The sequence below is a fragment of the Rhinoraja longicauda genome, chromosome 10, assembly GCF_053455715.1.
Source record: "Rhinoraja longicauda isolate Sanriku21f chromosome 10, sRhiLon1.1, whole genome shotgun sequence".
Taxonomy (NCBI): Eukaryota; Metazoa; Chordata; class Chondrichthyes; order Rajiformes; family Arhynchobatidae; genus Rhinoraja; species Rhinoraja longicauda.
Window position 1 is genome coordinate 5,828,843 of NC_135962.1, and position 15,323 is coordinate 5,844,165.

Here is a 15,323-nt window from a genome sequence, read left to right on the forward strand (position 1 = left end):
TGCCTCAGCAAAACGTTGCCCCAAAGCCTGGTCTGGAGAGAATTCCTGGGAAGACTGAGCGATCAATGTGACTGCCTAGCACCGAAAACTGGATCCCAGCCAGCTCTGTGAGAGCTGGTTTTAGTTTCGTTTGGAGATACATTGTGGAAACAGGCCCTTCGGCCCACCGAGTCTGCACCGACCAGCGATCCCCGCACATTAACACTATCCTACACACACTAGGGACAATTTACACTTATGTGAAGCCAATTAAGCTAAAGGATCACTGCCTTTCTCTCAGCAGAGGCAGACACTAATTGTGAAATTGACCACTGTCTGTAATGGGGAGAAGGCAGGAGAATGAGCCTTAGGTCATTAGAGACAGAGTATTTGAAAGGCGGCACGGTGGCGCAGCGGTAGAGTTGCTGCCTTACAGCGAATGCAGCGCCGGAGACTCAGGTTCGATCCTGACTATGGGCGCCGTCTGTACGGAGTTTGTACGTTCTCCCCGTGACCTGCGTGGGTTTTCTCCGAGATCTTCGGTTTCCTCCCACACTCCAAAGACGTGCAGGTATGTAGGTTAATTGACTGGGTAAATGTAAAAATTGTCCCTAGTGTGTGTCGGATAGTGTTAATGTGCGGGGATCGCTGGGCGGCGCGGACTCGGTGGGCCGAAGGGCCTGTTTCCGCGCTGTATCTCTAAATCTAAATCTAAATCTAAAGCCAACATCTCAAACCTAGTAGTAAAATCAGCGATCTACTGGCCAGTGGTGATCCCTTCCATCCTTGCACTTGGGATGCCTGCAGCAGACATCTAAAAGAACAGAAGATAGACACAATAAACTGGAGTAACTCAGCGGGTCAGACAGCATCTCCGGAGAAAAGGAATAGGTGACATTTCGGCTCGAGAACCTTCTCCAGACAGGTCGTATGGCGGGACTGTCGTATGTTGAAAGACTGGAGCGGCTAGGCTTGTATACGCTGGAACTTAGAAGGATGAGGGGGGATCTTATTGAAACATACAAGATTATTAAGGGGTTGGACATGTCAGAGGCAGGAAACATGTTCCCAATGTTGGGGGAGTCCAGAACCAGGGGCCACACTTTAAGAATAAGGGGTAGGCCATTTAGAACGGAGATGAGGAAAAACTTTTTCAGTCAGAGGGAGTTGTAAATCTGTGGAATTCTCTGCCTCAGAAGGCAGTGGAGGCCAATTCTCTGGATGCTTTCAAGGGAGAGCTAGTTAGAGCTCTTAAAGATAGCGGAGTCAAGGGATATGGAGGGAAGGCAGGAACGGGGTACTGATTGTGAAATGATCAGCCATGATCACATTGAATGGTGGTGCTGGCTCGAAGGGCCGAATGGCCTACTCCTGCACCTATTGTCTATTGTCTATTGAAAAGTCTCAACCCGAAACGTCACCTATTCCTTTTCTCCAGCGAAGCTGCCTGTCCTGCTTAGTTACTCCAGCTTTTTGTGTCTATCTTCGGTTTAAACCAGCATCTGCAGTTCCATCCTGGCACACCTCGAAGAACAGGATGGGCACCACCAGCCTTATTCCCTCAAAACGCTCCCAAATAAATTGATCGCATGCCTGGTGCCAGCCTCCCAAGATAGGCCTGGCACTGGCTCCATGAATGCAAGAAAATTTCCGGAGGGCACACGAAATGCGTCAAGGTTATCCTTTCATTGCGACATTCTCAACGACCCAGGGAAGTCCCGACCAAGACCTCCGAGTGCCCGCCACTAAACCTGACGTCCGAGAGGCCCGGGGGGGGGGGGGGGTCAAACACAAACAGCGGAAAAATATGCAAGGGTCCACTTAACCCGCCTGTCCACTTCATCACTCCCCCCCCCCTATCTCTTGCAAGAAGCCCAGAATCCAGAGAACAGTACATGAACCATTTGGCCATCCAGCCTGCGAGACCAACCCAGGAGAAAATGGACAGGCACAAAATGCTGGAGTCTGTTGTAGTTCGAGCTTATTTGAGGTTGTGGTGTTTAATAGCCTGATGGCTGTTGGGAAGAAGCTGTTCCTGAACCTGGACGTCACAGTTTTCAGGCTCCTGTACCTTCTTCCCGATGGCAGGGGTGAGATGAGTGCGTGGCCAGGGTGATGTGGGTCTCTGATGATGCCGGCTGCCATTTTGAGGTAAATCCCTTTGATGGTGGGGAATTCAGAGCCGGTGATGGACTGGGCATGTTTCCCTTAATGTCGAAGTGGTGCCATGCAAACCATTGGCGGTTATTTTTGATATCGAGGGAATGGGGTTTGCAGCGTGGGCAAGCGAGGGAAGTGGATTTGCCTCCCCTTATGTCGATTGACGACCAGACAAATATTTGGCAGTGCCCATGGTGGGTTGAAGAAGAAAATCACAGAGAGGAATAGATCGGGTCGATGCAGAGTCTCTTGCCCAGAGTAGGTGAATCGAGGAGCAGAGGTCCCAAGTTTAAGGTGAAGGGGAAAAGAGTTAATAGGAATCTGAGGGGTAACCTTTTCGCACAAAGGGTGGTGGGTGTATGGAACACGCTGCCAGAGGAGGTCGTTGATGCTGGGACTAACCAACGTGTAAGAAGCAGTTAGACAGATACATGGATAGGACGACATTAAAAAATCATCCATTTCCTCCCGCCTAGACTACTGCAACTCCCTATACACTGGGATCAGCCAATCATCCCTGTCCCGCCTGCAATTGGTCCAAAATGCCGCAGCGAGACTCCTGACGGGTACCCGTAAAAGGGACCACATCACCCCGATTCTGGCCTCTCTCCACTGGCTCCCTGTACAGTACAGAATCAACTTCAAGCTCCTCCTATTCGCATACAAAGCCCCAAACGGGCTTCCCCCCCCCACCCCCACTATATCAGAAATCTTCTAACCCATCACTCTATCTCCAGGTCCCTCAGGTCGGCCGACTTGGGGCTACTCACTATCCCGCGGTCTAGGCTTAAGCTCAGGGGTGACCGCGCTTTTGCGGTTGCAGCTCCTAGACTGTGGAACAGCATCCCTCTCCCCATCAGAACTGCCCCCTCCATCGACTCCTTTAAGTCCAGGCTCAAAACCTATTTCTACTCCCTATCGTTTGAGGCCCTCTGAGGGGACGCTGTGAACTGTTTATGTATGTGCTGTTATGTCTGTGTGCCATTGTATGTTCGTTTCTTAGTACCTGAACTGATGTACAGCACTTTGGTCAACGTGGGTTGTTTTTAAATGTGCTATACAAATAAAATTGACTTGACTTGACTTCTATGTGAAGAAATTACATTCAGGTCTTTTTAAAACCTTTCTCCTCACACCTTAAATCTATGCTCCTGGGTTCTGGACTCCACTACCCTGGGAAAAAGACTGTGACACATCTACCTTATCTAAGCCCCTCATAATTTTATATACCTCCAAAAAGGTCATCTCTCAGCTGCTATAAATGTGCTATACAAATAAAATTGACTTGACTTGACTTGACTAGGACAAGTTTGGAGGGACATGGATCAAATGCGGGCAGATGGGACTAGTGTAGCTGGGATATTGTTCTCTGGTGTGGGCAAGTTGTGCTGAGGGGCCTGTTTCCACACTGTATCACTCTGTGACTCTATGGCTCCACACCAGGAGACTGACGCTATGTGTTTGCATTTTACCAGGGGGCAGCGTGTCATTACGAAGCAGGAGCAGGGGCAAGAATAGAACCTTGGAGGACTCCACAGGTAATATTGCATGAAGCTCTCATCGTTGGTCCACATGGATAAGCTACAGAGGCCAGGCTGGAATCTCGGGCTGTGCTGGGCGCTAACCCAAGATGGGATGAAGTAGGGATCCGGGAACCGGCAGCAGGAAAAAAAGTTGGCTGGGGTTCACGATCCTGCTGCTGCCTGCCAGGCTGCATTGTCAAACTTGTCCACGGCCACACCCAGATCAAAACATGCCCTCATCCCACACAGCTCTGTGAATGAGACCACCGGAACAAGGCTTGGTTAGCCCGCAGTATCCATGCAAATCATGGCTCAAAGCGCAGGCTGCTCTTTAAACGTTATTACCAAAAATAAATGTAATCACTTATTGCGACAATATGTACGATTGAAAACAAGACCAACACCGACATAATGCATGGGCCTCCTCCAGTGCCATAGTGAGGCCCACCGGAAATTGGAGGAACAGCACCTCATATTTCGCCTGGGCAGCTTGCAGCCCAGTGGTATGAACATTGACTTCTCCAACTTTAGAGAGTTCCTCTGTCCCTCTCTTCCCCTCCCCCTTCCCAGATCTCCCTCTATCTTCCTGTCTCCACCTATATCCTTCCTTTGTCCCGCTCCCCCTGACATCGGTCTGAAGAAGGGTCTCGACCCGAAACGTCACCCATTCCTTCTCTCCCGAGATGCTGCCTGACCTGCTGAGTTACTCCAGCATTTTGTGGATAAACACCGACATAATACAACATCACCCAATTATCCAAACAAATATTCTTATATACGATACTTATAACTAAATATACTGTTATACAACTATATCATAATCCTCGTCAAGGATACATTCTACCTCCCCCCCCCCCCCCCCCCGCGGTGCCCAGCGGTCCCAGATATATCCCAGCGGGTGGACAGCAGGTTCTAGTACCGCCCGGGCGCGGACGTAACCCCGGGAAAGGGGCAGGCAGCCGACTCGGGGCAGAGCCCTCTTCCGCCTGGAGCCATGACTCGCGGGTAGCCAGCTTGGCCAGGCCCAGGAGCAACCCAACCAGGACATCTTCAGCTCTCTCCTACACACAGGGTGTCCAAAGATGAGGATGGTGGGTGTGCACAGACTGTTGTTAGTGGCAGTAAATTCACTTTAATAGAAGTATTAAAGTAGTGGGATTCAATGTTCCCCTTCCCCCCCCCCCCCCCACTCCCATCCACCTTCTAATTTTCTTGCGAATATACCTCGTCAAACAAAGGCTTGAGTTGAGAATAATAATGCCTCTCAGCGCCAGAGTCCCCGGTTCGATCCTGACCTCGAGTGCTATCTGTGTGGAGTTTGCATGTTCTCTGTGACCACGTGGGTTTCCTTCAGGAGCTCCGGTTCCCAACCTCATTGCAAAAACAAGGTCTGTAGGTAAATTGGCCTCTGTATGTTGCCCCCAGCCTGGACTCATTTGGCAAAGGACCAGTTTTCACATTGTATCCTTCAATCAACAAATCACTAAGCTTCGAACAATTTCTGTGTCAAACTGATCTCCCGGTGGCCGAGCACTTCAACTCCCCCTCCCATTCCCAGTCTGACCTTTCTGTCATGGGCCTCCTCCAGTGCCATAGTGAGGCCCACCGGAAATTGGAGGAACAGCACCTCATATTTCGCCTGGGCAGCTTGCAGCCCAGTGGTATGAACATTGACTTCTCCAACTTTAGATAGTTCCTCTGTCCCTCCCTTCCCCTCCTCCTTCCCAGATCTCCCTCTATCTTCCTGTCTCCACCTATATCCTTCCTTTGTCCCGCCCCCCTGACATCAGTCTGTAGAAGGGTCTCGACCCGAAACGTCACCCATTCCTTCTCTCCCGAGATGCTGCCTGACCTGCTGAGTTACTCCAGCATTTTGTGAATAAATCTGTGTTTTACTTGATTGCTTGTGGAGTCCCATTAGAAACATAAAAACAATAGACAATAGACAATAGGTGCAGGAGGAGCCCATTTGGCCCTTCGAGCCAGCACCGCCATTCATTGTGATCATGGCTGATCATCCACAATCAGTAACCCGTGCCTGCCTTCTCCCCATATCCCTTGATTCCACTTGCCCCTAGAGCTCTATCTAACTCTCTTTTAAATTCATCCAGTGAATTGGCCTCCACTGCCTTCTGTGGCAAAGAATATCACAAATTCACAACTCCCTGGGTGAAAAAGTTTTTCTAACCTCAGGTTTAAATGGCCTCCCCTTTATTCTAAGACTGGGTCCCCTGGTTCTGGACTCCCCCAACATTGGGAACATTTTTCCTGCATCTAGCTTGTCTAGTCCTTTTATAATTTTATACGTCTCTATAAGATCCCCTCTCATCCTTCTAAACTCCAGCGAATACAAGACTAGTCTTTCCAATCTTTCCTCATATGACAGTCCCTCTATCCCAGGGATTAACCTCGTGTGCCTATGCTGCACTGCCTCAATAGCAAGGATGTCCTTCCTCAAATTAGGAGACCAAAACTGCACACAAAATTGCACATTCTTTTAGTTTAGTTTAGTTTAGAGATTTAGAGACCCACTGAGTCCACTCCGACCAGCAATCCCTGCACCCTAACATCATCCCACACACACTAGGGACAATTTCACACTTATACCAAGCCAATTAACCTACAAACTTGCACATCTTTGGAGTGTGGGAGGAAAACGGCGATCACGGAGAAAACCCAGGCAGGTCACGGGGAGAACGTATCACTCTGTATCACTCTGTGACTCTATGGCTCCACACCAGGAGACTGACGCTATGTGTTTGGATTTTACCAGGGAGCAGCGTGTCTTTGCGAAGCAGGAGCAGGGGCAAGAATAGAACCTTGGAGGACTCCACAGGTAATATTGCATGAAGCTCTCATCGTTAGTCCACGTGGATAAGCTACAGAGGCCAGGCTGGAATCTCAGACTGTGCTGGGCGCTAACCCAAGATGGGATGAAGTAGGGACCGCGCTAGGAATCCGGGTACTGGCAGCAGGAACAAAAGTTGGCTGGGGTTCACGATCCTGCTGCTACCTGACAGGCTGCATTGTCAAACTCGTATGTTGAAAGACTGGAGCGACTATGCTTGTTTACACTGGAATTTAGAAGGATGAGGAGATCTTATCAAAACGTATAAGATTATTAAGGGGTTGGACACGTTAGTGGCAGGAAACATGTTCCCAATGTTGGGGGAGTCCAGAACCAGGGGCCACAGTTTAAGAATAAGGGGCAGGCCATTTAGAACGGAGATGAGGAAAAACTTTTTCAGTCAGAGAGTTGTAAATCTGTGGAATTCACTGCCTCAGAAGGCAGTGGAGGCCAATTCTCTGGATGCATTCAAGAGAGAGCTAGATGGGGCTCTTAAGGATAGCGGAGTCAGGGGGTATGGGGAGAAGGCAGGAACGGGGTACTGATTGAGAATGATCAGCCATGATCAGATTGAATGGTGGTGCTGGCTCGAAGGGCCGAATGGCCTCCTCCTGCACCTATTGTCTATTGTATATTGTCTATTGTCCACGGCCACACCCAGATCAAAACATGCCCTCGACCCACACAGCTCTGTGAAGGAGACCACCGGAACAAGGCTTGGTTAGCCGGCAGTATCCATGCAAATCACGCCTCAAAGCACAGGCTGCTCTTTAAACGTTATTACCAAAAATAAATGTAATCACTTATTGCGACAATATATACGATTGAAAACAATACCAACACCGACATAATGCAACATCACCCAGTTATCCAAACAAATATTCTTATATACGATACTTATAACTAAATATACTGTTATACAACTATATCATAATCCTCGTCAAGGATGCATTCCACCCCCCCTCCCCCGCGGTGCCCAGCGGTCCCCGAAATTACCCAGGGCGCCCATGGGGAGCACTTAGTCCCTCTCTAGTACCGCCCGGGCGCGGACGTAACCCCAGGAAAGGGGCAGGCAGCCGGCTCGGGGCAGAGCCCTCTTCCGCCTGGCGCCGTAACTCGCGGATGGCCAGCTTGGCCAGGCCCAGGAGCAACCCAACCAGGACATCTTCAGCTCTCTCCTACGCACAGGGTGTCCAAAGATGAGGATGGTGGGTGTGCAGAGACTGTTGTTAGTGGCAGTAAATTCACTTTAATAGAAGTATTAAATTTGTGGGATTCAATGTCCCCCTTTTCCTCACCACTCACACCTGCCTTCTAATTTTCTGTGAATATACCTCGCCAAACAAAAGCTTGAGTCGAGAATAATAATGCCTCTCAGCCCCAGAGAGCCCGGTTCGATCCCGACCTCGAGTGCTATCTGTGTGGAGATTGCATGTTCTCTGTGACCAGGTGGGTTTCCTCCAGGAGTTCCGGTTCCCAACCTCATTGCAAAAACATGCGGGTCTGTAGCTTAATTGGCCTCTGCAGGTTGCCCCTAGGGTGGACGCGAAAGTGGGAAAATAGCGTAGACTCATTTGGCAAAGGACCAGTTTTCACATTGAACCCCTCATTCAACCGATCACTAAGAGCTTTCACAGTTTCTGTGTTTTACTTGGTTGCTTTTGGAGCCACATTCTTTAGTTTAGTTTAGAGATACAGTGCAGAAGCGGGCCCTATGGCCCACTGAGTCCGCTCCCACCAGCGATCCCCGCACACTTACACCATCCTACACACACTAGGGACAATTTTACACTTATGCCAAACCAATTAATCTACAAACTCGCACATCTTTGGAGTGTGGGAGGAAACCTGCGATCACGGAGAAAACCCACGCAGGTGACGAGGAGAACGTACAAACTCTGTACAGACAGCGCCCGTATTCCTACGCACAGGGTGTCCAAAGATGAGGATGGTGGGAGTGCAGGGACTGTTGTTAGTGGCAGTAAATTCACTTTAATAGAAGTATTACATTCGTGGGATTCAATGTCCCCGTTTTCCTCCTCACTCCCATCTGCCTTCTAATTTTCTGCGAATATACCTCGCCAAACAAAAGCTTGAGTTGAGAATAAAAATGCCTCTCAGCGCCAGAGACCCCGGTTCGATCCAGGGTTCGAACCCTGGTGTCTGGAGCTGGAAGGCAGCAACTCTACCGCTGCGCCACTGTGCTGCCCCTTTTTAATTTTAGTCTGGTCTGGTGCCTTGTGTTTACGCAGCTCGGAAGGGCCCAGACGGGGCCTTGATCTCCAACAACTACTGTGACTTCTGCCTCGGTGGGTCGAACATGAACAAGAAGACGGGCAGAGCGGAGGAGCTGGTCTCGTGCTCGGACTGCGGCCGCTCTGGTAGGTGCACCCATGGAATATTATCAGATCAACCTTAACCTGACCCGAGGCAGCCACTGATTAGATCAGTTCCTGCCCCACTCATTTAATGCACTTGCACAACCGGCAGTCTGGTGAACACCTACAGGTGCCGGTTCTCAGAACAGAACTAGCACCCGAGGACAGGGCATGGGGCGCTATTTTTAAAGTGACATGTTTCTCCACTAGATCACTATCTGTGCTGTATTGGTACTAATATTGAACAGATCATGTACACCAGAGCTGGGCTCTCAAGACGTTAAACTGAGAGACCATTCAAGTCTGAGTATTAAACTTCAAGATGATTGGACTTTGAAAACTAATTCCAATGCATCTTTAAAAACTGCATTGATCAAACCGCTAGTTCAGTTTAAGCAGACAGCCAGCATGGTGTTGCAGCCAAAACACTAATGTAGTGGTTACTGACTGCTCAATAGTTAGTCACACCTAGCCTAACTTGTGGGACTGAGTGCAGTACCAGCCACAACAAATCAACCCTCATCTTACTTGAATTTTCCTTGCAGTCCAAACAGAATCTTGGTTTTCAGTTTTGGAATAAAAAAGTGAATTGTAGATGCTGGATGAAACCTAAGATAGACACAAAATGCTGGAGTAACTTTAGATAGAGATACAGCGTGAAAACAGGCCCTTCGGCCCACCTAGTCCGTGCCGACCAGTGGTCACCCTGTCTGCTAGCACTATCCTACACACAAGGGACAATTCACAATTTTTTATCGAAGCCAATTACCTACAAATCTGCATGGGATTTGGGAGAAAACCAGAGCCCCTGGAGAAAACCCACGCAGGGAGAATGTACAAATTCCGTACAGACAGCACCCGTAGTCTTAGGGATTCAAGGAGTAGGGTGGGGGAGGAAGAGCCTTCTCGCTCCAGATGCAAGACTTCAGATTCATGTGCAGCCTCATAGCCTCAGAGATGGGAAGACTAACATGGGCAGGACCTACACAGCGAATGGTAGTGTTCTGGGGAGTGTTGTAGAGCAGAGGGATCTAGGAGTGCAAGCGCATTGTTCCTTGAAGGTGGAGTCGCAGGTAGATAGGGTGGTCAAAAAAACCTTTGGCACATTGGGCTTCATAAGTCAGCGTATTGAGTATAGAAGTTGGGAGGTCATATCGCTTGTATACACTGGAATTTAGAAGGATGAAAGCGGATCTTATCGAGACGTAAGATTATTAAGGGGTTGGACATGTTAGAGGCAGGAAACATGTTCCCAATGTTGGGGGAGTCCAGAACCAGGGGCCAGAGTTTAAGAATAAGGGGTAGGCCATTTAGAACGGAGATGAGGAAAAACTTTTTCAGTCAGAGAGTTGTGAATCTGTGGAATTCTCTGCCTCAGAAGGCAGTGGAGGCCAATTCTCTGAAAGCATTCAAGAGAGAGCTAGATAGAGCTCTTAAGGATAGCGGAGTCAGGGGGTATGGGGAGAAGGCAGGAACGGGGTACTGATTGAGAATGATCAGCCATGATCACATTGAATGGCGGTTCTGGCTCGAAGGGCCGAATGGCCTACTCCTGCACCTATTGTCTACTGTCTATCGCAGTTGGATAAGGCCGCATTTAGAGTATTGGGTACAGTTCTGGGCACCATGTTATAAGAAAGATGTTGTCAAGCTGGACAGGTTTGGAGGGATTTAGACCAAGTGCAGTCAGGTGAGACTGGTGTAGCTGGGACATGTTGGGCAGTGTGGGCAAGTTGGGCCGAAGGGCCTGTTTCCACGCTGTATCACTCTATGACTCTCTGAGTGCTGAGGCAATGCCAGCCTGTCAGGCCAGCTGCTCTCTGAGGGTGGGAACATTGGCCAAAGGGCCTCTCTGCCCTTGGTTGGATGCCATAGATTGCGGGGCACAGTGCTAAAACAGAGCAGAGAAGTTATTGCTCTGTGCAACATTTATTTCTCAATCAGCATTTCTCAAACACTCTGTCGGATCGCTGACACATCGTTGTGGGGAGTTTCACTTTGCAATCGGCCTGCCGTGTTTCCGAGGTTTATAACAGTAACCTGATGTATTACAAAGGGCTTTTGATAGAGATTTGAAAGATTACAATATCAAAGTAAGATTTTATCTCCCACCACCGCCCCCTCCAAATAGTTACTGGGAACATGTCTGACGAATTTTGTAGCTGCAGAGAGACGACTGTGAATTCTGACCGTTGGTGGTTGTGCACCCTGACCTTTGCTGTTGAAGAGGGAAGAGGAAAAAGAACACAGTCACGATAACAAAACAATTAAAAAGGTCCACAGGGTTCATTCACCGCACACACACACAGAGAGAAAGAGAGATGGGAGAGACACAAGAAGCTGGAGTAACTCAGTGGGACAGGCAGCATCTCTGGAGAGAAGGAATGGGTGACGTTTCAGGTCGAGACCCTTCTAGGAACGATGATAAAGGAAACAGGCTGTTTGTTAGATGAAAACGAGAAGCTAGTGTGACTTAGGTGGGGAGGGATGGAGAGAGAGGGAATGCCGGGGCTACCTGACATTAGAGAAGTCAATATTCATACCTCTGGGCTGCAAGCTGCCCAAGCGAAATAGATGCTGTTCCTCCATTTTGTGTTTAGCCTCACTCTGACAATGGAGGAGACCTAGGACAGAAAGGTCAGTGTGGGAATGGGAAGGAGAATTAAAGTGTCCAGCAACCGGGAGATCAGGGTTTGGTTCAGGCGGACTGAGCGAAGGTGTTCAGTGGAATTATTATTTCTGTTTACACTTCTCGAACACTGTTTATTGCCAGCTCTGTTTAAATTAACCTGAATGGCAGAAGCCTTCCATTTTTTCAACAACACGAGTATGTGAACAGACTGAGTTGTCCAAGTGCTATGAAACATTTTAATACCCTTGGGCTATTATTACCATCCCTTTCTCCAAATACAATGAATTAAAAAATGTTAGGTTCACTTTATTGCCAGATTTATTATTGCCATGTGCACCCAGGTAAACCGAGAAGCTCTGTTTTTGCATGCGGTCCAATCAAATAAAATAATGCTATACATAAATACAACCACGCCAAACTCAAGTACAAGAGGTACTTTATAACCTTAACATTTAAACAGCAAAGTGGCTGTGGTTTTAAATATGCGCGTGTTTTAAAAAAAAACCGTGTTGGAATTATTTTGCGCACAAGTGTTATAATTCTTCAATCGAGCAATGAAAGGGGATGTTCCATTTGTATTTTAACCCATGTTTTATATTATCTCATGGTTAGATTTTAACCCTTTCGCTGTCTGGCAAATAGCAACAGAGCAGGGTTTGAGATTAAGAGGATTTTGCTAGTTTAGATATTGTGGGTTTAGAGGTGGGATCTGCGATTGATTTTGTGTGTGAGTGTGTGTGTGTGTGTGTGTGTGTGAGTGTGTGTGTGTTTTACTGAACCCATGTGCTGATATGTACATCATCATACATGTTAGCTTATCTTGGACAAGGAGCCGTTAAGGAGCTGGACTTACGCACGGCAGAGGACTTGTTTGCTGCCTCGTCTGAGAGTGATGCTTCCACGTTTCATGGCTTTGACGATGACGACATGGACGAGCTGCTATCAAACAACAGCGCTCCCTCGCCTAGTAACGATGCAAATCACACGTGCAGCGGCTAACTAAGGGGTCCTGGCCATTACCTGCCCGCCCGCACGCACACAAACCAACCGATCAACTCGGGCAGGATCCAACGAATGGTGTTGACAACAGTGGAAGCCGCCTGGAGCCGAAACTAAAAGTTCCTGCTGAAGTCCAGACCTTTTTTTTTTTTTGTTGTGAAACTGAGCAGAGTTGACTCTTTTAACCGTTCATCAGTAAACCAGATGAATCTGCCACTCCAGAGATGACCGGGGATTGCTTTTGACTTGGGATTTATTTTTCTTTTTTTTTAATACAAAAACAAAAAACAAAAAAGACATTGGATTGACTTTAAACGAGTGTATCGGTGGGGGACACAGGGATATGCGGGCTGCCTCAATCCTTGCACAGTTGCAATGGCCCACACACAGTCAGCTCACTGTCTCCCATGTGGGTAGAGTTAGCCAGTGCGCCCTCGTTGGGGCCTGTTCGCCAGAGGATTGCACGCCTCTTACTCCTGTCGTCTTCGGGTCCTGCAGTAGAGGAGGTGGAAGAAGCAGTTGTGTTTTTGTTCCCCTGGGGGAGACCGCAGCCCGCCTCCAGGGCCAATCCCTCCCCAGTTGACCGTCTCCTTCATCTGAATTGGCCTGGTGGTGTCAGCCAGCGCTGAGGGTCCATGCGGGGACGTCTACTGAGAAGACCACTACCCTTGAGCACAGGTCCTTTGCCAAGAAATGTAATGACGCCACCAACCTATCGTCTTGTTGACTTGAAAAGAAGCCACGGATAACCTCGCAAGGTATGTGAGCACGGTTTGTGTTTTAATCTGCTTTTTAATTAAAAATATGTTTCCTCGGTTGCATGATTAGAACTAATGGGTTGGGGGTTGGGTCGGGGAGGGGGGTGGGGGAGGGTTGCCCCTGTTGAAGCAGATGCCAAGGTGTGAGCTGGTGATGTATTTTACGTAACAAAGTTGCCAGCCCCGATTGTTTTAAAACGGATGAGTGAACCTGTCAAAAAAGAAAAAAATACTTGCTTTTAACAGCCATGTGCAGCCTTCTAAACAAGGAGCAGGGAGGTTCTGCTGCAGTTGTACAGGGCCCTGGTGAGACCGCACCTGGAGTATTGTGTTCAGTTATGGTCTCCTAATCTGAGGAAAGACATCCCAGCCTTAGAGGGAGTACAGAGAAGGTTCACCAGATTGATCCCTGGGATGGCAGGACTTTCATATGAAGAAAGACTGGATAGACTCGGCTTGTACTCGCTGGAATTTAGAAGACTGAGGGGGGATCTTATTGAAACATATAAAATTCGTAAGGGGTTGGAGAGGCTAGATGCGGGAAGATTGTTCCCGATGTTGGGGGATTCCAGAACCAGGGGTCACAGCTTAAGGATAAGGGGGAAGTCTTTTAGGACCGAGATGAGAAAACATTTCTTCACACAGAGAGTGGTGAGTCTGTGGAATTCTCTGCCACAGAAGGTAGTTGAGGCCAGTTCATTGGCTATATTTAGGAGGGAGTTAGATGTGGCCCTTGTGGCTAAAGGGATCAGGGGGTATGGAGGGAAGGCAGGTACAGGATACTGAGCTGGATGATCAGCCATGATCATATTGAATGGCGGTGCAGGCTTGAAGGGCCGAATGGCCTACTCCTGCACCTATTTTCTATGTTTCTATGTTTCTAACAGCTCTCCTCTGCCCTTCCTTCGTCAGAGTTCCCAGATGGCAGTGGTCACTGTGCAAACTGGTCCTCAGAGGAGCAAAGGACGGGGATCATTGGGGCCACCTTCACTCGCCCTCTGGAGGCATTGCCTCCCGGCTCCTCGTTAATGGGACCCAGCCTGGGGAATCCGCGGTGTGAACGAAGGAAGACTGCTCTCTGTGCCAATTAGATGTGGCAGTCCTTAAACCAGGCCTTCTGCGGCATTCGGAGGCAGAGAGAGGGCCATGGAGCGGAAATAACTGGTCACACTTGGCAATATTTTTGGTAATTTGGCAAAAAATAAAAACAATGTGTTGATGTAGATACCTTGCTTCCTTTAAAAAGAAATGGGTCTTTTTTTTTTAACGGGTGGCTGTTTTTTTGCCCGATGAACTCCTGGAAAAAGCGTCAACTCTGCTCAGTTTTGTTGTCAAGGCCATTTGATTGAATCTGAATAAGGAGTGCTACAATGTGGATGTGGGTAAGTGTCATGATATGTGCATAGCCCGTCTGGAAGTCTAGTCTTACTTTCTATTTATTAATTGGTCCCACCGTAATCTCCTGTAACTCCGTCCCTCTGCCCTTTGTGATGAAGTTGTGGTATTGTCACCATCAACTAACTGGATGCTGTTGTTTGTTGTACAATGTTCAATGTGTAAAAAAAAAAAGAAGTTCTTTATAAAGCCGATTAAAATGCTGCGGAGCGTATGAAATCTTTTATTTGTTAGAAAAATAAATTTGCCGAATGGTCTCACAATTGTGTCCGATTTCTTTGTTGTTTTTTACATTTTTGACGGTTCACCGGTATTCAATTTGCATTTGCACTAACATATTGCGCTTGGACAGTGTTGTACAACTGTACTAGTGGGTGTAGCTGTAGGTTATTAAAATACTGTCAGGACAAACATGCATTCTACACAGCAGCCCTGCCCAGCAGCGAAAGGGTTAATTACTCGATTAAATATACAGTTTTTGTTTCTGAATCTTGCTCATATTTTTCTTTTTTTTAGCCATGTGTATTTCATCTTAAATCTCCTGACCCCCTCCACTGTCATAGTTTGGCCATCTTGTTCCTGTTTTTTTTGGTGGGGAGTGGGTACTTCACTAACCTCATCTTATCCTCTCACCCACACTTCCTCTCAACT

General features: G+C 48.2%; 1 protein-coding gene across 10 annotated transcripts in view; it reads left to right on the forward strand.

Annotated features, from left to right (window-relative positions):
* dpf3 (double PHD fingers 3) overlaps positions 1-15,323 on the forward strand; it is a 140,302-nt gene that overhangs the window by 100,271 nt on the left and 24,708 nt on the right. For 7 of the 10 annotated variants that reach the window (XM_078406135.1, XM_078406132.1, XM_078406134.1 and 4 more), the window contains 3 exons: positions 3,615-3,677; positions 6,436-6,498; positions 8,763-8,891. In XM_078406135.1, the coding sequence (XP_078262261.1) occupies positions 3,615-3,677; positions 6,436-6,498; positions 8,763-8,891 (255 nt within the window). Of the gene's footprint in view, positions 1-3,614; positions 3,678-6,435; positions 6,499-8,762; positions 8,892-12,334; positions 13,278-14,189; positions 14,930-15,323 lie in introns of those variants that run through there. The other 3 variants (XR_013547703.1, XR_013547705.1, XR_013547704.1) reach the window with 2 other exon arrangements.